This window comes from Episyrphus balteatus, chromosome 3 (assembly GCF_945859705.1).
Source record: "Episyrphus balteatus chromosome 3, idEpiBalt1.1, whole genome shotgun sequence".
In the NCBI taxonomy this organism is placed as follows: domain Eukaryota; kingdom Metazoa; phylum Arthropoda; class Insecta; order Diptera; family Syrphidae; genus Episyrphus; species Episyrphus balteatus.
The window spans coordinates 70,353,785-70,378,079 of NC_079136.1; the positions used below are offsets into that span (position 1 = coordinate 70,353,785).

Consider the following 24,295-nt stretch of genomic DNA (forward strand, 5'->3'; position numbering starts at 1 on the left):
TAGGTACCTACATAAACTGAAGGACAGTGGTTTGTTCCATCACCTAAGCATTTTATTTTATATACAATGTCTGATTTTTCGTTTTTGGAGAATTCACCTTTTAAATTTGAAAACAAAGAAGTTCTTAATGTATTTGCTGATTTGAATGCTAAACGAACTCTATCTTTATTCCTTATAGGGCATTTAACATCCTATTCGAAAGGTTTGGAATGTATAAAACACTTTTGTACATGTAGTTAAATAGTTTTTTTTTGTTTTTTTTTTGTTTCCCATAAAACAACATTAATGTGGGCCTTAGGGTCCGGTCTTAATACAACAAAAACAACACAAAACAAGAACCAGAAAAAAAAGTGTTTTAGTTTAGTACTTAAATAAATAAAGAAATCATAGATGAATGTATCAAAGTCAAATATAAAAAAAAAATAATAATTTAACGAATATTGCTTTAATTTAAGTTATTTCATTACTTACACGGAAAAAAAAGGGCACCTTAAAATAGGATGATGCGCACATTAAATTTCAGCACCTTAAAATAAGGTGATATCCGCTTAAAATAAGGTTAATCCACTAAAACTCAGTTTAATTTAATGTGAAATTCATCTTATTTTAATGTGAATGTTCATCTTTAAAAACCCGACCAAAAATAAAAATTTTTAAATTATAGCCACACTTTAGTTTTAGTTGTAGTTTATAATGCTTATTTCCAACAGTGAAATAGCACGATTAAGGCACTCGTCTAGTGACCCAACAGTTGAAGGTTCGATCCCCAGTGGCTGCCAGTTTTTTTTTTTTTTTTTAATTTGCGCATTCAAGAAATTAATGTGATTTGATACCATAATTTAAGGTGGAAGTCATCTTAGCAAAAAACCATGCAGAAATCCGCTAAATTTAGGGTTGGATCCGCTTACTTTTATGTAGTCTGTTTTCTCCGTGTATATATCTAACAAAAAACAAGATTTGTAACTTGTAGCTTCATTCATAGTTCACTTAAAGTGAAGCATTGGTTTTTTTTATACTTGATGAGATCATAGGTAAAGCTGATGTTTAACCTATTTGTTTTAGCTAATGGTCTTTTCTGAGACGATTTTGTTTGAAATCAATATATTTATATTTTTTCTGTAACATCTGAATTGCCTGTGTATATTTTCTATAGCTAAAAGAAAGATAGATGACAATTTGTTCAAAGGAAACAATTATTTATTATTTTTTAAAGTTAATTAATTAGTTTAACAATTTAAAGCGCCCCCTATTATTTTGAATTAAATTAAAAATATGACTTTTTAAGGAATTGTCAAGAAATTCCTATAACACTATCCTGAGCCATGGTGGCCATGAGGCCACCAATTAACTTCTCTTGCTTCGAATACTGGTTTTTACATAAACAAACTTCAAGTTCATTGAAAAGAATGAAAAGAAAAGAAACCATGGTGTTTCTATGAGTGAGGTGAGGCAGAGTCCTGGTGGTAAATTTAAGAGTTCAAAATCATTGTTGGGCTAACATTTGTAACAATGTATCATCCATGCTGTTATAATTTCTTGTTTCCTGCAAGTCGATTTGAAGATATCTACAGACGAAATCAATAAATATACTATTTTATACATTGCGGTTTTATGAAAAATTTAAGCATATTACATAATATCCGTCTTTTATTTTAAACTACTCCAGGTCTCGTTCTAAATTCAAATCAGCAAATTTGATAAAATTACTAGGAAGCAATTGTTTCTGCATAATTTTGTTTAAAAAAAAAGTCATACATTCTTCTATTAGTTACCAATTTAGCCACAATGCACCGTTCTATTTTGTATGTTTCTTTATTTTTTATTTTATTTGCAATAAAATTTTTATTTTGTAACCGGAAATGTTCCTAATTCACTCTTTTTCATTAAATTTCAGATCTAAATCCATTAAATTGGTCAACATGATATATGAATCAGCTCAAATTCCATCGAATTGCAAACAAAATTCTCAACTACATATTTCTCGAATTTAAATTACAAAAGAAATAGCAGTCTCACACTGCTATAACTCACTATTTTTTGCATACCCATCGAACAATATACCAAATACAACCTCAATGAACCAATTCCATTTCATGGCTCGATTAATTCTAGATCCAACATAAGGTCACACAATATTTCAAAAAAAAAACTGCACACTCTGCACTTTAAAAACCAAACAAAAAAAATGTCCAACGAAAGCATATGGATGATAGAACCACAATTATTTTGCAGCCAAAGAAATAAATTTAACAAAAAAGTGCGTTTAAAACAATTTTGTTCAACTTATTCATTAATAATAATTGTTACAACGATTTTTGCCTGCCTCATCAATGGTGTAATATGTAATAGACCGCCACGTTTTGTCATCGAAGGTCAATCCGAGATAGTTTTAAGATTGAAAGAAAGTCCGGAAACTGCTGTAGGTAAGTAAAGTTTTTAAAAACAAGGTTTTTAAACAATAAGTCACTGGATTACCAAACAAATTATAGGTACCCTAATTTATCGTCTTAAGGGCTATGACCCTGATAACGACCCTCTAACTTTTGCTACACGACCCTCACCTGATAGTGATGTAATTAGAATTGAAAATACCGGCTCCAACGAGGCTTATGTCTATCTAGCCAAAGAGCTTGACAGAGAGGTTAGTTTTTAAACAGCTTTTTGTGTTGTCACACAAAAGTCGTCAATTTAAATGCAAATGACTTTATTTTTAGACAAAGGATGAATACTCAATTGTGCTGACATTGACTGATAATCACCATTTCGGTGAATACAATTACGTAACACAGAGCTTTCTGCTTTTGGTCGAAGATATAAATGACAATGAACCTGTGTTCAAACCGTATCAATCAGCCATAGAAGTTCCCGAAAATAGTAGACCGGGAATTGTTACAACATTGGAAGCCATTGACAACGATGAGGGTGCTTACGGTCAAGTTGTGTACTATCTGCAAGAACTTGATGGAGATAATGATGTCTTTTCGATATCAACTTATCAGGGTAAAGGTATTCTTCGGCTTTCGGGGAAGCTTGACTATGAGACAAAGAGCTTATACCAGCTTAGGGTGTTGGCCATTGATCGAGCTAATCAGGGTCCAGTGAATACTGGAACTGCTGCAATTCTAGTCAAAATCAAAGATATTGAGGATCAGCCTCCAGAGTTTGTACAGGTTCAGGCTGTAGCCCGGATACCGGAAGATGCTCCAGTTGGCACGAGGGTTCTTCGGGTCAAAGCGATCGATGGAGATCGTGGAATTAATAATCCTATCAAGTACACAGTTGAAGCAAATGAACAATTTGGAATTGATAGTAGTACGGGTTATGTTTATACAGCTCGAACTTTGGATAGAGAAGATACAAGTAATCAAGTTAATGGAGCTTATATTTTAAAAATAACTGCTACTGAACTATCAGAACAACAAGTAAGAAAATGTCGTGATAGAATGCCATTAATATGCCTTTGATATTTCCTTTCATTTTTTTTTTTTATAATTTCTTTTTCAGGAACACCCTCCACCGTCTGTTAAAACGGAAGTTACAATTATCGTCACGGATGTTGATGACGAAATACCAACATTTAGCGAATCAATTTACCGCTGTGAGATCAACGAAAATTCTCAAGTTAATACTCCATTGAATTTCATTGACGATGTGCGGAATTTTGTATTCGACCATGACGTAGGGAATAATGGAACATTTCGACTTTTTATGGATCCACCAAATGATATATTTGAGATTGTACCTGAGTTGGCAGTTAATGAGGCGACATTTTTGATACGAATAAAAGATCCAAAAATGGTTGATTATGAAAGGAATAGGGAGATGAATTTTACACTGTTTGCTAGAGAAGTGGAGGATCCGGATAAATGGAGGTAAATGGAATGCAAGTGTGTGATGTGAATTGAATAGATACCGGAAATGCACTTTAAAGCAGGGGAGGCTCGCTTCTTTTATATGTGCATCATTATGAATAATAAGGGGTTTTGTTCTTTATTTTGTATACATATGCATGTATAAGGTAAGGAGTTTTTGCTAGTGAGAGTGATGATTTGTAAGGTTGTTAGAACTTGAAAATTATAAAAATAAATGATTTGATTAAAATTTCATTCGATTTTCCTCTGTTATAACTTTAATCATGACATGAGGCTCTTACGTAAATCAATCGGGATCCAAATATTTTTACATTGAATATTTTTACCAGCTTTATAAGCCATTCAAACGGTAATTAGCCTTTCCTCGAAATTTCGACATATGTACGAGTAAAATTTTGAATTTTTTAAAATCCGAACTGTGTGTGTCTTTTTGACGGGGTTTGCAGGATTTTTTTTTTTTTACCCGGCAGAAGAGTTACAGAAGATAGCAAATTAATTTGTGGATTGTTTAACCTGACAATTTTTAATTTGAATTCCCTATTTTTAAAGTTGTTTCATTAACTACAGACACGAACAAAATATTTTGACAGCCTACAATATTTAAATGCATCTTTTTAAAAAGCTTGAAGTTCATTCATATCTGTTGAGTTTAAATAATATTGACAAAAAAAAATTGTTTTTGTTAAAAAAAAAAACTTAATTTTATTTGTTAAAAACGGGAAACCGACGAAGTTACGAATACCAGAGTTACGGGCGACAGAGTAACGAGCGTCAAAGTTACGCGAAACCGAATTTACAAAAAACTAGAGTTACGAATTTTAAAGTTATGATAAGCTATTACATGTGATTTTTGGGTTGGCAACAATTGCGAGGAACGATATGGAATTATGGAAATACAAACAAGAGATTAACATTTTTCTCATTGGTCAGAACTAAATGAGTAAAGCGAAAATCGGTGTTATTTAATCTTGTAAAATTTTGATTGGATAGGTATAGATATACATATATGGTTTTGTTTTTGTGAGAAGATCGCAAAAACGTTGAAATAGAAAAAAAAACATAAGTATACTTATGTAAGTTTGGGGGACATTGAAATTAACTTCTTATTTGTCCAACTAATATTGCACCTACGTATCGATATTCTCTTATTTATGTTTCCATAATTCCATATAGTTCCTCGCAATTGTTGCCAACCCAAAAATCACATGTCATAGCTTAACATAACTTTAGATATCGTAACTCTAGTTTTTCGTAACTTCGGTTTCGCGTAACTTTGACGGTCGTAACTCTGTCGCGCGTAACTCTGTTATTCGTAACTCCGTTACCATTTCGTTAAAAACAATACGACAACATCGGCAATTTTTAACCTAAAGAGGTTAAAGTATTTTTATTTACGGACGTTTGAATAAAAGATCATCAAAACCGGAGCTGTTAGGCCGGGTTACTTAATATTGCGCCATTGTTTGAGCTTCAGTTACTCCACTAATAATTTTATCAAGCTTCAAGACTTACTGTCTTCAAAGACGATAATCAGAATTTTTCAAGAGGTGTCGTGAGTTTCACCCGAAGGGAATTTACATTTTTCTCTAAACTAGTATTTTTGTTCAGGACCAAACTCGAACAACTTTTCGCCCGGAACTCACAATAGGGGAATAGTGAAATCAAATTTTTCATGGTGAAATCTTGTTCACGCGAAACTCCCGATAGGGTTATTATTTGTTATCTACGACACATACAGTAGTCATGCTTTTAAGGAAATGTCATAATGAGTCGGCGAAGTGAGGCCTATGTGAACACTGTACAACGCAGGCCATGAGGCAGTAGCTCTTGGAGTATTTGGAGTACTTGGAATAGTTTCAATCCGAAAAATATAAGTTTTTTAGAGTATCTCACACTTTAACTGGAATGTAATCCAATAGAAAATCTTTGAAGCATCACCCTGATTAAGAAAAGGACATGAGAGCATGCTATGAAATTCATTATGACTTATTGCAAACCATTTTGATACTGCTCCTTCAAATGCTTCTTTCAAATTCAGGCAAGTAGAAAACCGTGTATGGGAAACTTGGAATACAGGAAAACAAATTGAAACTTCAATCGAATATTGAGAATTATTTTATTTAATCAAAGACTTGGAGTTAATGGTTAATTTTTGTTTTTTCTTTTAGTTCAGCACATCTACAAATATTCATTCGGGATCAAAACGACAATTTTCCCGAGTTTACTCAAGCCATTTACAATGTAACAGTCCTTGAGAATAGTGAACTTGGCACCATAATTGCACAAATATCTGCTCATGACAAAGACTCTGGTGACTTTGGTACAATGGGTATAAGATACAAGAATCTTCGAGGAGGAATAGCAAATCTGTAAGCCCCACTTTTTTTTTTTTAAATAAAACTAATCATTAAAAAAGCTCATGTTTCGATTAATTTTAAACAGTTTAAATCTTGATCCAATTTCTGGCATTCTATCTATTGAAGTTCCCGGTGGTGAAGCTTTCGATCGCGAAGTAATATCTCGACACTATTTAACTGTCGAAGCTCAAGATAATATTGGTTCTGGAAATCGTAATACTGCACAAATCATTATAAATATAGAAGATGTCAATGATAATTCACCTTTATTCCTGCAAAGATACTACGAAGCAAATTTACTTGAAAATAAAATAGATTTTGAAACTCCTTTAATCTTGGAAGCTAGAGATATAGATCTCAATGGAACAGAAAACAGTCAAATTACTTATGAAATTGTTGAAGGAATGTTTCAAAGGAATTTCACAATTGACAAAGAGTCGGGAATATTGAGACCAAATCGACCGTTTGATTTTGAAAATCTTCCAGCTGTTGGCAACTCAAATATTCGAAATATTGAATTACTTGTTAGAGCTCGTGATTCGGGAATACCAATGTTATCGACTGTTGTTCCAGTTGTTGTTTATATTCAAGATGTTAACGATAATCCACCGATCTTTCAGAAATCTTTTTATGCCAAAACTATTCCTGAGGATCTTGCAAGTGGAAGTCTTGTTTTAGAAGTAAAGGCTCAAGATCTTGATGGATCTTCGCCAAATAATAATGTAGTTTATAGAATTCAATCTGGAGCTGAAGATAAGTTCATTGTGAATGCAGATACAGGTGTTATATATGTGGCGAATGGAGCTTCTTTAGATCCAGACTTGACGAATTCCAAGAAAACCGTTTACACTTTAACTGTTGTAAGATATTTTGAGAGTTTTTGAGTGAAAAATAATTTTGTAACATTTCACATTTTTTCAGTTGGCTTTAGATGGTGGTATTGGATCATCTCAAATGATGAATACGGCAACAGTGAATATAACAATAAAGGATGTTAACAACAAATTTCCTGTACTGAATGATCTCCGTACTTTGAAAATAATGGAAAATACTCCAGTTGGTACCGAAATTTATAGGGTTTTTGCAAGTGATTTAGATGAATCTCCGATTTTAAGATATCAAATCAATAAGATCAATTCACAAGCTAGAAATGAAGATGGAGCTTTTGTTAAATTAAATGAATATGATTTTATATCAGCTTTTGATTTAAACTCAATTGAAGGCACAATTAAGGTACATTGATACAAAACTATAGTGTTTTAACAATGTTAAAAAAAATTCGAAACAAATATTTGCAGGTGGCTAAGCTAATCGATCGTGAAAAGGTAGAGTTTATCAAGTTGTCTATTATTGCAGAAGATTTGGGAGCTGCAAAGGGTCCACAAATCGTTGAAGGTAAGAAGAACAAAACTTGCTTCAAATAAATTAGGCCTTTTTCAATACAAAAATAATAAGTTTTTAATATTGCGATTTGATCACACAGTTAAAAAACAAATTTCATTAATTTCAAATACAAAAAATTTTACATGACATCCCAGCTAACAATGTTGGTGGTATAAAGCTTTACAGAAGCAACAGTTACATCTGTAAAGCTGTTTAGAAGCAAAATTGCTAGTCGGGATTAAGATGATGGAAACCTCGAGCTACAGCCTAAACGAGTAGAGTGATTTTCTTCAAACTTAGTAGTTAGGAGTTTTGGGTGATTCAATAGAGGGGAAATTTAAATTTTTTTATGACCAAAACGGTACCTCCTGCCATATAACGGAAAGAAAAAAGTTATTATTTTTTTTTATTAAAATTTTCATGTGTGGTATTACACATAAAAGCCGACTTTTGAAATAAATAAAATATTTTTTGTACCGTTATTAACAGTACCTGCCATAAAACGTTTGTTTTTTTTTTTGATTCTGAATATATCGTACAAAATTAACCAGATTTCAACGAAAATTTGTATGCAAAAGCTTTTAGGTAAAGGTAATATAAAATTTCCAAAAAAAAAACACATTTTTGGACTTTTAAAAAATATTTCAAATTTTTTTTTGAAAAATCTTTTTTTTTTAAAGGGATTAGTGAAAAATTTTAAAATTTCGTTTTAATATGTAAATTAATTACTTCTTGAAAATGTCACACCAACTTTTTTTTGAAAAATGATAGAAAATTTTTATCTACAAAAAATTATTTTTTTAAAAACGGCTTTAACGATTTTTGTAATTTTTTTTATAAAATTTCTTTTTTATACAAGAAAGCAAATAACAAACTCGGTTTTGTGTAAAAGATCATTTAAAACGGTGTTTAGTCAATTATAAAAACAGATTTTATTTTTTTTTTTTCACTACTTATGATTCCTTAAAAATATCAAAATTTCCTTCACTTAAACGCTTTAACATTGAAGTAACTTTTATCATAAGAGCAAGTACGTGCGACCCCAGTCGTGCATTTTATTGTGTCTGGATTTAGGGTTATCGCTACCTGAAAAAGTACCTATATAAAACTATTTTGGTTTAGAAAATGCATTTGGTAACCTTTATAAAATTAAAATTCTGAATTTTCACTATTTTGAAGGCGCTTTGTGTTTTTTGGAAGTAAAATGTATGAAGTACTGACAAAATTTGATCGGCAATAAGATTTCCCTTCACATAATTTGTGAAACAAAAAAATAAAAGAGATAATACACAATATCATCATTATTATATTATAATGAGAAATCACTTTCGGAAATGTTTTGGTTCATTTTAAAGAAGCAAGAAGCGATTTTGATTAAAATTTTTGTGTGTAGTCCTCCTGTTCCGATTTTTGAAACGAAAAAAGTATTTTTTGGACCGTTATTAACGGTACATGCCATAGAAATTTTTTTTAATTTCTGAATTTATAGTTATTTTTTATACAGAAATACAGATACATACATATTTTACAAAATTAACCAGAAACACATTTTTGGATTATAAAAAAAATTCAAATTTCATTCATTTTTATATATTAATTTATATTTCCTTAAGAATAGCATAGCACTTTTTTTTTTGAAAAATGTTAAAACCTTTAAAAACGGGGTGATTCACGAGGAATGTGCCAAAAACCTAAAGCGTGCAGCAGAGGCGTACGTTGAGTTGTCGGGGCCCCATTATATACCTACTTATAAAAAAAAAAAAAACAAAAAAGCATGTATACGCCATACGTTTTTTTTTAGGCTTTTTATGTATTATTTGATGTTCGCTAAGATTGTGCAAGTTTAATTTTTTGGGGCCCTAAGGTAATGTTTGATTTTTCTTTCAAAAAAGTCATTTATTTTTTTGGGGCCCCTGCAGGGAAAAACGTGTCTCAGGGCCCTGAGGTTATATTTTTTTTTAGATGAATATATGTAATCATGTATATTATGTAACTGGCTACCAATGCATTTTGCATTACACTGAAGAATATAATTTCTGTCTTGTGTCCGAAGTGATTCATATCAAATATTGTATCTTTTTACTTCGTTATTTATTTTATAATAAGTTTCCTTCTCTGTATTGTCTCCAGTCGGGGTCCTGGCGGCGGTTGGGGGCCCCGGGGCACCGCCCCGTTTGCCCCAATGGTGTGTACGCCCCTGGCGTGTAAATTGGGTGGAGAAAAAAAATTGTATGGGATGTCCTTAAAGTCAATTTTGTTTCTTCGAAGAAAATTAAATAAAAACTTTAAATCCGTTCTTGAATTCAAAAGTATGGTTGACTTATATTGCAGTTTTAACAAAATTTTAGAAAAATCGAAAGAGAAAAATTGATACAGAATACCTGTTAAATTGATATAAGAGCAGAGAAGGGAAAAACTGTATCGAATTTAATAAAAGTGTATTTGTAGCGAAAAGCCAAGTGTATTGAAAAAAAGTATAATCTTATTGACTTTTGAAACCCAGGTACTTCATAACATCGATAATTTCAAAAAGGGAGGTCAGAGTTTAAAATCATCAGTTTTATGAGAGATATTCACCATCGAGCTAGGCTCTTCGCAAATCAAATGTGGTCACGAGAACCTGGAAAGATTTTATTGATCGATAACGAAATACCTATACACTACTCTTTATATTTTTGTTGTCTTAACCTCTAAAATGGTTCTTTAAAACCTTAAAGCAGTGTTAGACAGTAAAATTTTTCCTCTGTGATATTTCAATGTACATTTTAAAAGGGGTGACGTGTAGGTAAACGTTTATAATACTATATATCGTCGGTACAAAGCCAAAACCGCGAATCTGCATTTTTTGACATTTTCACTTTAAAGCGTCATTTACCTTGTTATCGGTCCCTCTATTCACTGCGTCGACCCCTATCCTCCATCTGTTGCCTAGAAGCCTAAAATATCAATTTTCGTTACTCGAGTTTCCATAAGATTCCATGTGTTTATAAAACTTTGAAGCCATTTTTCTCAAAACTACAATTTTGCAGATTCGTGGTTTTGGCGTTGTGCCCACGATATATTCTATTCTATGCTGACTCACAAATATTCAAAATGTCATCATTCTGAAAACACATTGGCTCATATGCAAAAAGAATGAGCTTAAGCTCTATCTCACTTTTCAGTACATTTTCTTGAGATAGATCTCAAGAAAATGAGATAGATCTCAAGAAAATGTACTGAAAAGTAAGATATGAGCCTTAGCTCATTTTTATTGCATACGAGCCATTGTCCGACAGTAACAAAACCATACTGTTACCAAGTATTATACTCATAAGTTCACAGTGAACATGCCTATGCATTCCGATAAGAAAATTACAAAATTTATTTTTTTTCAGATTTTTGAGAAAAAATCAAGGTTAACCCCTTGACAAAAAAATTTCCATTTTTTAAAATTTCCTCGGAATGCGTCGAGTGAAACATCAAAAGAATGGTCTCTTTAAACTCTATTCATAACTGAAAACTTTGAGGTCTGGTTCCTGAGATATTTCCAACCAATTTTTTTTTTTCTTCCTAATATTCCGAAGCCGATATCTTTTGACCAAAGTCTCGAAACAAGTTTTGGTTTGCAGAAATGAGCTCACAGTGAACATGCCTATGCATTCTGATTAGAAAATTACAAATTTATTTTTTTCAGATTTTTGAGAAAAAATCAAGGTTAACCCCTATACAAAAAAAATTCCATTTTTTTAAATTTCCTCAGAATGCCTCAAGTGAACATCAAAAGAAAGGTTTCTCTAAACTCTATTCATAACTGAAAACTAAAACTTTCTTGGAGGTCTGGTCACTGAGATATTTCCAACCAAACGCTTTTTTTTTCTTTTTCTTACATTCCGAAGCCGATATCTTTTGACCAAAGACTCGAAAAAAGTTTTGTTTTACAAATATGAGTTCACTCATTGTTAACCCTGCAGTCATGCATCGGCCATGTAAAGTTAACACCCCCAAATGATAATTTGAAACCGAAAAAATTATAATTTTGTTTTCCTGTGAAAAAATCGTTACTTGTTTGTTTGCCCAAGGTTAGCCCAGGATAGCCTAACTTTTATTTTCATTAGTTTGAAAGTTATAGAAGCATTATTTTTTATTCATCAAAAAAAAAAAAAATAGTACGCATAAACCACAGAGACCTTTTTTATTTTATAATTAAGAAAATGTAAATCCACTGGTATGAGCACTGCGCCTCAAATGTTATTTATTTGACTTAGAATTCTTACTTGATTGAATGTAGTCCATATAACAATCTTTTTATGAAGCTTAAATTGATTTGTTTTATTTATTCACCTTAACATGGTTTGTGAGGTGATTTCTTTCACTTTCACTCAGTTCAAAAATTATGACAATTTTTTTCAGTGTAAAAATTGTCCTTTTTGTCATAATTTCAAGATAGAACATCTTCGATCATTTTTTAAGAGTTATGTTTGTGCTGAAATTATAATTCACTCTAAATCTCTTGAAAATATTTACGTTATAATAATTGTTTAATGAATATGAAAGTATAATATTAGCTCTAAGTAAAAGTATGATTAATAATTTACAGCTTATCTAAATATTCAAATTGAAGATGAAAATGACAACAATCCAAAATTCAAACAACCATTTTACAAGAAAACAATTACCGAAAATAGTATGAATGGTGTTCTAATTGCGAATATTTTAGCTTATGATGTGGACAAGAATAAAACAATAACGTACTCAATGGAAGGTATAAATACTAAATAAGATTTATTTTCCATTTTAACTTTGTAACAATTAACACTTTTTACAATATAATTTTACTTCAATAGGTAATCCAGTTTTTACAAGTTTAGTACATTTAGATGCTCAAACTGGTGAAATTGTTGTATCTAGTAAAATTGATCATGAATTATATCAATGGCTTAATTTTACGGTTCGTGCTACAGACTCTGGAGTTCCTCCCAGATCTTCCCTAATCGATGTCTTTGTAAATGTATTGGACGAAAATGATAATAATCCTTATTTTAAGCCTGGCAATAAGAACTATTCGATTAGTGAAAATGCTTCGATTGGTACTAGAATAGGAACTATTCAAGCAACAGATGCAGATTCTGGAGATTTTGGCAAAGTTACATTTTTAATGGATCGAATAAGTTCACAGGGCAAATTTTCAATTGATGCTGATACTGGAGTTCTGACAGTTGTAGATAAACTAGATCGCGAGACAAAGGACATTTATATGCTTGTCATTGAAGTCTGGGATAACTATCAGTTTGGATTTTTGGCGGGGGAGAGTCGAAATGCTTTTAAGCAAATTACGTAGGTTTATTGTTTTTGATTTTTTAAGACTCTCCTGATTGTCTTCATTACATAATTTCCAGAATAAATATTTTAGACGAAAACGATTCTACCCCTGAAGTAATTGTACCAATAGGATGCGTTCCAATCACTGAGTATCATGATCTAAATGAAGTTATAACTACAATTCGAGCAATGGATGCAGATGATCACAATTTGCCAAATGGACGTTTGGAAATGAAAATATCAAATGGAAATTCTGACGGACTTTTTGAACTTCGTCAAGTCGATGCATGGACGTCGCATCTGCTTGCGAAATCTTCTCTTAAAAATCAATATGGAAACTATACTTTGGGCATTCAAGTTCGAGATTTGGGAGTACCTCCAAATGTTGTTAAAAAATTTATTGATGTTTGTATATCGGATTTTAATGATCATGCACCAATATTTGTATCTCCAATGCATAATACTACTTTAAGGATTCCAGAGGTACAATTTTTTTCAAGCTGTGCAAGATTCTTACTCATTATTTTTTTTTTTTTTTTAGAACACAACAGTTGGTACTATGATTTTACAAGTTCATGCTGTCGATGATGATATCGGCTTCAATGCTTTAGTTCGATATCGTTTGAAACCCGATCCAATGGGGAGTTATAAGACATTTGAAATTAACGCCGATAGTGGAATGATTTATTTAAGAAACACTCTTGATAGGGAAAAACAAAAACTTTATGAGGTTTGTCGGGGATTATGATTTAATTTTTTAAGTGTTTTTAAGTTTTTTTTGATACATTTTGATTTTATATAAATTTTCAGATTAGAATTGAAGCTTTTGATCAAGGTATTCCAACTTCGTTGACAACTGACTTGGATTTAACCATTTATGTTCGTAATGTCAATGATTATGAACCACAATTTTTAGTAGATCAAATTGTAGTGAATTTTACTGGTAAGTAGATATTTTGAAAATATTGTTTTACTACTTTTTGTATCGAAAATTCCAGTTTGCCTATCTTTATTGAAAGAGCAGTTACCTTATATCCTTGCTGCCGGGTACAAAGGGGTTTAGTCAAAAAAATTTATTCTCGGATTTTTATTTGACTTCAGTCAGTTTCTTTTTTTTACTTGCGATATAGGTACTATATATCAAGTTATGTATTCGTACAAAAAAAAAAAGTTGAGATAACATTTTTCCATAACATTACGATGGTAGAGAATGCCAAAAAAGTGGGTCCCGGAAGTCCGTCTGTCAGTCTGTCAGTCTGTCAGTCTGTCAGTCTGTCAGTCTGTCAGTCTGTCAGTCTGTCAGTCTGTCAGTCTGTCAGTCTGTCAGTCTGTCAGTCTGTCAGTCTGTCAGTCTGTCACTCTGTCAGTCTGTCAGTCTGTCAGTCTGTCAGTCTGTCAGTCTGTCAGTCTGTCAGTCTGTCAGTCTGTCAGTCTGTCAGTCTGTCAGTCTGTCAGTCTGTCAGTCTGTCTGTCTGTCTGTATAAGGAGCTACAGCCTAAACGGATGGACCGATTAATGTCAAACTTGGTGTGTAGCGTTATTTGGCGACTCTCCAGAGGGGTTTTTGGAATTAATTTTTTTGGACCAAAAATAACGGTAGGTACTTGTCATATACCGATTTTAGTAAAGTTGAAATTGCTCAAAAACGGCTCCAACGATTTTGTTTAAAAAATTCAAATGTAAGTTTTAAGACAAGGTCTATCTTCTAATGAAAATTTTTTTTTTGAAAATCATTATTAACGGTACCTGCCATAGAACCGTTTTTTTAAAATCCGATTATCTCCGAAAGTGCTTATTCTATTTCAACGAAACTTTTTGTGATGAAGAATTTATATAATTTAAATATAAGCCAAAAGCAAAATTTTGAAAAAAATACTTTTTGGATTTTTAAAAAAATTTTGAAATTTTTTTTTTTGAAAAATCCAATTTTCGAAAACGGGACATTAAATTTTTTTGAAATTTTGTGTTTAGATGTTGATCAGTGATTTCTACAAAATGGCATACCAATTTTATTTTAAAACTTTTTTTCCAAGAAATTATTTATAAAAAATTAGTTTTTTAAAAAACGGCTCTAACGATTTTGAAATTTTTTTTTCTAAAAATGCATGTTAGTATATCAGTCAAAACTGCATACTTGTTTTGGGGGGCAATTTGATTTCAGATTTTATATTATTTTTTTAAAAAACGAATTTCCTTTTTTTTTTCTTTCCCATATATGTATTTAGATTTTCCAAATTTCTATATAAAAAGTCTTTAAAATTTAAGCAACTTGAACTCTAAGAGCAAGTACGTGCGACCCCAGTCGTGCAATTTATTTCTTTATAGTTTGGTCCTATTGCCATAGCTCTAGCGTATCCCCTTCCATTAGAAATGATTTGGTATAAAGGGTTTAAGTCAAAAATTTTAGAAATCTTGTGGTTCAAAGGGCGAAAGTTGACATAACATCTTTGTATTTTCATTAAAAGAAAAAGAATAGCCATTGTTCTACAGTATTAAAATAGCTAAAAAGGAATTCTCACATTTGGTAATAAATTACATGTTTTCATGATGTTTCTGCATCATTACTTTTTCGAAATAATAATATTCAGATTTACAAACAAAAATTAAAACTTAAACTTCATTTTCCACAAAATAAACTTTTCTGACTAAACCATTTTATACCCGGCAACAAAGATATATCAGACTGTGTGTCAAATACGTATTGTATGATAATTATGCTTTGTTCTAAAGAACTTTTGGGAACAGGTGCAGTGTTTATTTTTCTTCTTGAAACCAGGCATCTCATGAATTTTGGCGTCCAACTGAAACTGATCAAGAATGTTGAAATAATACAGTCCTGTTATTGTTCCACCCTTCCCAAGTTAATCGAACAGCATAAAACTTAACCATAAAACATGTAACCATAAAACTTTCGGCAGAGTCGATCGGCTTTGCTCACTTTGGAGTGGAACCATTGGTTGCCATCAACAAATTACCGCACAAAATCCATTGGATGCTTCTTTAGACAGTCCAAACACTCCTCCCAAAGTTTTTCTTGTTTTTCAGCATATGCGGAACCCACCTTGCGTACAGCTTTTTCATGGGTTATTCCATGTGCAAGATGTTTCGAACAATTACTTGCTGCTGTTTTCAGCCTCCCTTGACGTGCGCCATGTTTCAGGGACATCAGACCACTTTTAAATTCAGATGCCCATGTTTTTGCGGTTGACATGCAAAACAAAGAATTTTAGCACAATATTCAATTTTTTTTTTAAATTTTAACGAATAAATTAGAAAAATTTCCAATACTCGTCTCAAATAAAAAAAAAAGTTACGCATACACCACAGTGACCTGCAATGTGGTCCCATTTTAATTTCTTTCAGTTTTGGCCATAGGAACAATTAGAAAAAATATAGAAGTCGGTTTTGTTTTTTTTTTTGATAAAAATGATTATAGTGTTAAGTGATACGTCCATACTTTTATGAATTGAATTGAACTATTATTACTGAATTATCATTATATTCAAAGGAGGTAATTGAAAATTCAAATTTTTTTGTTAACATTTTTAATATCATCTCATAGTATGGTTTTTAAGCTAAAGATAAAGACGTTTGTTATACCTGTAATTTTTGTGGAACAAAAGAATAATTTTTTGAAGGCAATCATACACTAGTCCAAAAATTAAAGGAACAAACAAAATTCGTGATTTTTTTTTAGTGATTTTCGATGATCGTATCATGACTAAACAAAAAGAATGTGAAACATACATTCTTTTAGTTTTAGGATTTTATTTAATATTTTTTTTTTTTTTGAAATGGTGAAATAGCAAAATCATTGGAACTATCCAAAAACCAAAATTTTCAAATTTTGTTTTGTTTATATTTTTCTCTTAAGAAAGTAAAATTCTTTTTCTGATAAAATGATTAATATTTTTAGAAAGGCTATTTTATCAAATTTTTTTTTTGTTTCAAACTCCTACGATTTTTTGTTTGTGATTTTTCTGTTTTGAAGGATTGAACTTTTGAGATAAAATAGAACACCACATTTTTGAGCCTTAAATGACTTACTTTTAATCACTTTTTAATGAGCAAAATCAAATTCTTATGGTTTTTATATTAGATAAACCTAGAAAATTCGAAAACTTTCAAAATAAGGAATAGTATCCAAAAATAATAGGTATGAAAATTTTTTTTTTATTTACCTTTTTTTTGTTCACACAGTATATTGTGAATGTTTTTAAATAACAATCTACCACACATTTTAAACCATCTGAAAGTTCAGTCGAGGCTAAGGAATATGTTAAATACTTAACTATAATTTGCTATTCGAATTTTATTGCATTTACTGATTTTCAAACAACTGCTAAAGTGCAATTCCAAACTTTTATAGCTCTACTTTTATCTCCTACCCTACTAAGAAGCTTGTGGAGTAAGACTCTATAAATACAAAAAAATGTCTATCTATATTTCACAGAGCACATGGATCCTGGTAGTCAACGAATTAAATTACCAGATACAATTGACAAGGACGAAGTAGATGATTTAGACGATCCACCCAGCTCAGTTTGTTATTTCATTATTCAAGGCAACGAGGAAGGTTACTTTGCCTTACATCCTGAGTCTCATATTCTCATGGTACACAAAGAATTAGATCGAGAACTCAGAGCAAATCACACTTTATACATACGAGCAACTGAACATTGCTCAGAAATATCTTCAAACAGAAATAATGCCAGACTGTTTTCAAACCGCCGAATGGATAACACACACATTATGCCAATGGTCAATCGTAAACACACAAACTATCAAAGTTCAGAATATACATCGAATGAAAATGATTTGTATCTTGGGGATGACGATATTATGTCTGACAGCACTGTAGTCCGAGTACTGGTTCGTGTCTTGGATATCAATGACAATCCACCACGATTCAGATCGAAAATATTCACTGGCGGATTTACAACTTCAGCTGATTTTGGTACAAAATTTATGAAAATCGAAGCTTACGATCCTGATGATGGCAAGAATGCTGTGATATCGTATTATCAAGTTGGAGAGGTCAAACAAACTCTGTCAGAGGGATTGGAGAATGTTGAGAGATTTCCGTTTGTAGTTGATCGTGAAACTGGAGACATTCAATTGAATTTTGATCCACAAAAAGGCATGAAGGGTTATTTTGATTTTATGGTAGTAGCAAATGATACTGAAGGCTTGCAAGATACTGCACGTGTTTATATTTATCTGCTGAGAGAAGATCAAAAAGTTCGATTTGTTTTTAGGTTGCAGCCATCAGAGCTGAGGGAAAAAATTCATAAGTTTAAAGAGTAAGTAAATATCATACTATTAATTAAAAACTATGAATACAGTTTACACGCATTTCTAACTACTCGAATAACCATTTGTTAAGTTCCTAAAAAATACATATTTTTGGTTAGTGAAGTGCATTTATAATCCAACCGAGCAGTTTGTACCACCTGCTGTTTATATACAAACTTTTAAAATTAAAGCTAAATATTTTTTTCAGCACAAATAAAGCTTAGCAAATAAACTCAGTTAAAAATGCTGACAGGCAAACATAAAACCTTTAAATGACGCAAGTTCTATTTTTATTTGATTTTTGTCATTAAAAAAAAACGGTGTTATTTTTATAACAAAATATTCCTAATTTTTGCATTTATTGCGATAGGAAAAAAATTGTATGAGAAAGTTTTGGAGTTTAACAAACGTTTACTATGCACTAACTTTTTAATATTCTGATAACAAATACCCTAAATATTTAAAAGTATTTGAACCAATAATAATTTTTAACTTTTAGTGAGGCGGCTTAGCAAAAAAATCGTGCACTTTGTGATAAAAGCATGAAAGTAACATCGTTGGTAGTACTCAATATAAGAGTTATTTTGAGATATTGGGCCACCTTGTATTCCATCCGGAAGGGTAGATACAAGACTTTTTCTGTGTTGCACTCGATTTGTTGCATATCATAGTATAGGGAATGAAACCTTTTTGTTAATATGATACATGATTTTGAGGTATTTTCTAACGCCCGATCGAATAAAATCAATACCAAAATGTCTCGACCATCATGTAAAAAGTTATTGGACTCTTTATGAATTCTCTTTTACTCAAAGATCAAGAGTCAGATTATTACCAAGTACTCCTTGAAAAAAAGTTGTAGGTTGATAAAATTTCGTGTGGACGTTTCATATACCATAGAAAAAAATAATAAAATATGTCCATCAAAAAACTCAGGTCAAAGGGTGTTTTTTTTAGCGAGAAAGAACACTTTTGAAATGGTACCATTGCACCGCATGGAAAATTTTTGCATTTTTTTTAACCGCATATATATTTTATACATCGTATGAGAATCAAAAATAATCAAAAAATGAATTACATTTACCATGGAATATTGAATTTTCATGCAAAACTTAAATTGCTTGCTTTTATTTTTTATTAAATTTTCACACAAATAAATGTTTTGAAGGAGTGAGGTGCAAAAGTAAAAGTATGAAAAATAATTGTGCAGTTTGTGATAAAAGGATCAAATTAATAGGATTGTTAGTACAATATGTAACCCTCATTTTAAGATATTGGGCCACTTAATATTTCATCTATGAGGATGTACATGAGCCATCTAATAACCCCAAATTTCACAAAATTGCATGTAAATAGCTTTCTGTGCATCGTTATAAACACCCTTATAGGTAAAATATTAGGTGGCCCAATATCTTAAAATGAGGGTTACATATTGTACTAACAATCCTATTAATTTGATCCTTTTATCACAAACTGCACAATTATTTTTCATACTTTAACTTTTGCACCTCACTCCTTCAAAAAATTTATTTGTGTGAAAATTTAATAAAAAATAAAAGCAAGCAATTTAAGTTTTGCATGAAAATTCAATATTCCATGGCAAATGTAATTCATTTTTTGATTATTTTTGATTCTCATACGATGTATAAAATATATATGCGGTTAAAAAAAAATGCAAAAATTTTCCATGCGGTGCAATGGTACCATTTCAAAAGTGTTGTTTCTCGCTAAAAAAAACACCCTTTGACCTGAAATTTTTTTATGAACATATTTAATTATTTTTTTCTATGGTATATGAAACGTCCACACAAAATTTTATCAACCTACAACTTTTTTTCAAGGAGTACTTGGTAATATTCTGACTCTTGCTCTTTGAGTAAAAGAGAATTCATAAAGAGTCCAATAACTTTTTACATGATGGTCGAGACATTTTAGTATTGACTTTATTCGATCGGCCGTTAAAAATTACCTCGAAATCATGTATCATATTAATAAAAAAGGTTTCATTGCCTATACTATGATATGCAACAAATCGAGTGCAACACAGAAAAAGTCTTGTATCTACCCTTCCGGATGGAATACAAGGTGGCCCAATATCTCAAAATAACTCTTATATTGAGTACTACCAACGATGTTAATTTCATGCTTTTATCACAAAGTGCACGATTGAACTCTTTTTTAATGCTAAGCCGCCTCACTATTTGTTAAATCTTATATCGAAAAATGTGTCATTCCACAAATAATAGGACATTTATTTTACTAAAATTTGGTTGACAATTTTTTTTTCCTGAATTTTTGTATTTTAGATAGAAAAACACATGCACACACTGCTTGAATAGGAAAACCAATTTTGTTAAAGAAAAATGCATTTGACACTTTGGTAAGCAGATTTCTAGTTTTGCATTTTCAAAGTTGAGGAACCTAAAACAAAAACCCAAAACAAAAACCGTTAATCTAGTTGCGTTTTCTCGCATTGCTTGAAAAAAAGCTGCTTATTTTGCGTCTCTTGAACAGAAACAATCTCTTGAATTAGATAAAAATGAAAAAAGTTTTTGAAATCAGGCCCCCTTTTTCGAAAATTGGATTTTTTCAAAATGGTTCCAGGTTTCAATAGATATGATAACAATTTGGAGCCTTGTTAGACATCTAAGGTTTTATACTCTTTTAAACTTTTACAAAGTGTTCTAACTTCTTACCCTTGTTTAAAAAAAATTGAGGTCGTAAAATTTTTTTTTTTTTTTTTTTAAGATATTGCTTTCGAAACGTATTTTAAGTGTAAATCTCTTAAGCCAAAAACAAAGAAAAAACTAAAGATTTGAACTAAAAAAACGATTTAAGTAAACTCTTATTTCCATTTTTACCCCCTTTTGATACCTAATTGAAAATAAAAAAAGGTTTAACCTCTGTTTCTCTACAACGTATTAAAATCTTATCTAGCTATCTGTTTCAAAGACCCAAAAATTACCAAAACAAAATCCCCAGATCCCCCAAAATTCGAAAGTGAAAAATTCATAGAAACAACATACATAATTTCATATTTAAAGAAAATCGCTCCCAAGCTTTATAAAAAAAAAAATAAAAAATGTAGATTTTACCAGTAATAAAACAATTTTTTCGATATTAGAAAAAAAGTTCTAAGGAGGGTTGGGTTCACCTCCAATTTTCGAATATTAAAGTAAAAAGAAAATCTGTTTTTATAAATAAATTAACATAGAAAAAAAATACCCCCTTTTGACTGAGAATATGAAATTTCAAACTTCATTTTCAGTACCTACTTGATTAAAAATTGATTAAAAAATGAAAGTAAAATTTCGAAAAAAAAAAATTGTTAAAAATATAATAATTTAAAAAATCAATGTTCACAGTGATCGTAAAGAAGTTTAAGGTTGACCTAAAATAACGACAAAAACTAAAAGTGAGGCTTCGTTCCTTAAGGTCTCAGCAATAATAATCCGTTTTTACCAAAATCGCATTAGATTTTTTTTTTCGAAAAATCCCCGTACATGTGTTTTTTTACGTGAAAAATTCTTATCAACACAAGGCTATGGGAGGGGTCTTTCTCGAAAAAAAAATTAATGCGATTTTAATAAAAACGGATTTATTATTGCTGAGACCTTCAGCAACAAAGCCTCATTTTTAGTTTTTGACATCATTTCAGGTCAACCTTAAACTTGTTCAGGATCACTGTGTATTAGAGTTTAAGATTTTTTTTTTCAGAAACTGTTCATATAATTGTTAAATCCTAAACGTTTTTTTTTTCCGCAGAACAATAAGTAATGTCACCAAGGCAATTGTTAACATTGACGAATACAAAGTCCATGAAAATAAGGATGGTTCTGTTGATAAGACCAAAACAGATCTTTACATGCATTTAGTTGACAGAGATGACAATTCAATACTTGAAGTTACTGAAGTTCTTCGTTTAATCGATCAACATGTTGAGAGTCTCGATGGACTATTCAAAGAATTCAATGTTCTCGATACACAACCAGCTGAAGCTCAATTGCTAATTGCCGGACAAGCTAGAGCTCCAATGTTTGTCTGGTTTGTGTTCTCTAATTTGTTCCTTGCTACTTTATTGGTGGTAACATTGGCTTTGTGTGCATCCCAGAGAAATGGATACAAAAGACAGCTGCGGGCAGCAAAAGTTAACATTTTTCGTAAGTCATGACTTCAAGATTAATATTTGAATTGTAAAAAAAATATATTGTTTTATTTTCAAGACCGATCATCATTGTTAAATATTCCTGATGGTCCAGAACCACCATCAACAACAGTTCCAAATACCAATAAACATAGTGTAGAAGGTTCAAATCCAATATGGCTTAAAGGGTATGAAAATGAATGGTTTAAAAATGATGATAATCAAAGGTAAGTTAAAATCTAAATTATACATATACCTATAAAGATTCTATAAAGATTTTTGTTTTTTTTTCGAAATTAATTTCAGTCAAGGAGGAGATGATTCACTGGATGATAATTTTTTGTCAATCGAAAGACAAAATTCTTTTAATCAACATTGTAAAATATTTGAACAGACTAATGATTTAAATCGACATTTTAATGTTTATCAACAAATTGATAAGTTAACAAATAATGCTCATATATTAGTTAAAAAATTGGAAACAACAGAGTTGTAGTGAAATCTATACAAAGATATACAAAGAAATAGTCATAAGGTTAAAAAATGTAATTTAAGTTTTAATAATTAAGTTTATATAACTTATTTCTTTATAATGATTACCATGAATAATGTAGATAAATATTTATTTCATCGAATTTGATTATAAGATATTTTATAATATTTAGTTATGAGTACAATAAGATTAGTGTTTAAGTATATAAAGTATAAGTAATAAAGACAACAATTGTTTAAAAAAAAATAAAACCAATTTTTGTCTATGTAAATAAATTTATTATATTTTGCAGCACTGCTTGCAAGTCTTTATTCTTTGTTAACGGTTATTTCAATTTGACAGCTCGTTCAATACGAAATTTGTTTTAATAATTTTGAGGTAAAAAAAAACTATAATGACACATTTTAATGTAGTTATGTGTTACCTGAATACATATAATCCTAAACCTGACAAAATGGTAAAAAGAAATATAGGTAGTTAAGTATACAAAGGAAAAAAATAATTTGACGGGAGGAAATCTTCAAAAGACACTTGGCAGTATTCGACACCAAGTAGTGTAGGACTCTTAACCACTAAAACCACCTCTTTATCAGGACCAATCTTGAGAGATCCACATCAGATTTTTCTTTCTTAACTTTGTAAAATCACTTTGGGGGAAAAAAATAAATAATGAAATTTTTTTTATTTTTAAGCGGAGTTCAAATGGCCTCAACTGCTTTTCGTCCTGGTATGACAGTGGGCTCAACAGTTAGATGCTGCCATTCCCCTAATAAGATGCACTAATTTGTTGCTAATTTGTTGCTAATTAGTTTCTCTTATCTCGAATTTCTTGCTCCACCCCTTCCAACTCAAAATTCTATCAATTTTAAGGGGGAAGGGGTGGAGCAACAAATTTAAGATTAGAGCAACTAATTAGCAAGAAATTAGCAACAAATTATTGCATAATTATTTCTTTTAATTTTTAAGTTTTCTTGGTGTGGGTGCTATCTTGACGTTTTGATATGTGCCACAAGTTCCACAATGCATTTTGGACATGTAGGAAAAGGATTTAAAAGTTGAATGAGACCTCTTTGAAAAGGTGTTGAGAGGCCCTTTAATTTGATACCTACCATTTTTGTTGCAATTTATTTTGGGCAATTTAGCTTTTTTGAGAAAATTGTTGAAGTGCATTTCAAGGTCAAATCTTGGAGCAACAAATTCGAGATTAGAGAAACTAATTAGCAACAAATTAGTCCATACTCAGATTTTGGAAATTTGGGGGTGTGGGTGCTATCTTAACGGACCTCAATAATTTCAAGTGATTCAAATTAACAAAAAACTGAAAAATGGCTAGTAATGTATGGTTTAAAAAGCTTATATATTAAGTTTAACTAGCAAAGTATTCAAAATCAAAGTCTTCAGCATAATTACCTAATCAAAAATAAAAATACCACTTAAATTAGTTTATTTC

The 24,295-nt window shown here is 30.9% G+C and overlaps 1 protein-coding gene across 1 annotated transcript; it reads left to right on the forward strand.

Annotated features, from left to right (window-relative positions):
* The first annotated feature begins 1,784 nt into the window (after positions 1 to 1,784).
* Positions 1,785 to 23,047, forward strand: LOC129915325 (cadherin-23). The gene is made up of 18 exons (XM_055994815.1): positions 1,785 to 1,802; positions 1,895 to 2,423; positions 2,490 to 2,641; positions 2,715 to 3,422; positions 3,505 to 3,872; positions 6,041 to 6,241; positions 6,315 to 7,089; positions 7,151 to 7,462; positions 7,528 to 7,624; positions 12,192 to 12,356; positions 12,439 to 12,928; positions 12,991 to 13,396; positions 13,455 to 13,643; positions 13,724 to 13,856; positions 17,367 to 18,216; positions 21,974 to 22,368; positions 22,432 to 22,579; positions 22,659 to 23,047. Exons 2-18 carry the CDS (start codon positions 2,186 to 2,188, stop codon positions 22,846 to 22,848), a joined length of 5,817 nt encoding a protein of 1,938 aa, XP_055850790.1. The 5' UTR covers positions 1,785 to 1,802; positions 1,895 to 2,185; the 3' UTR covers positions 22,849 to 23,047.
* The last annotated feature ends 1,248 nt before the right edge of the window (positions 23,048 to 24,295 follow it).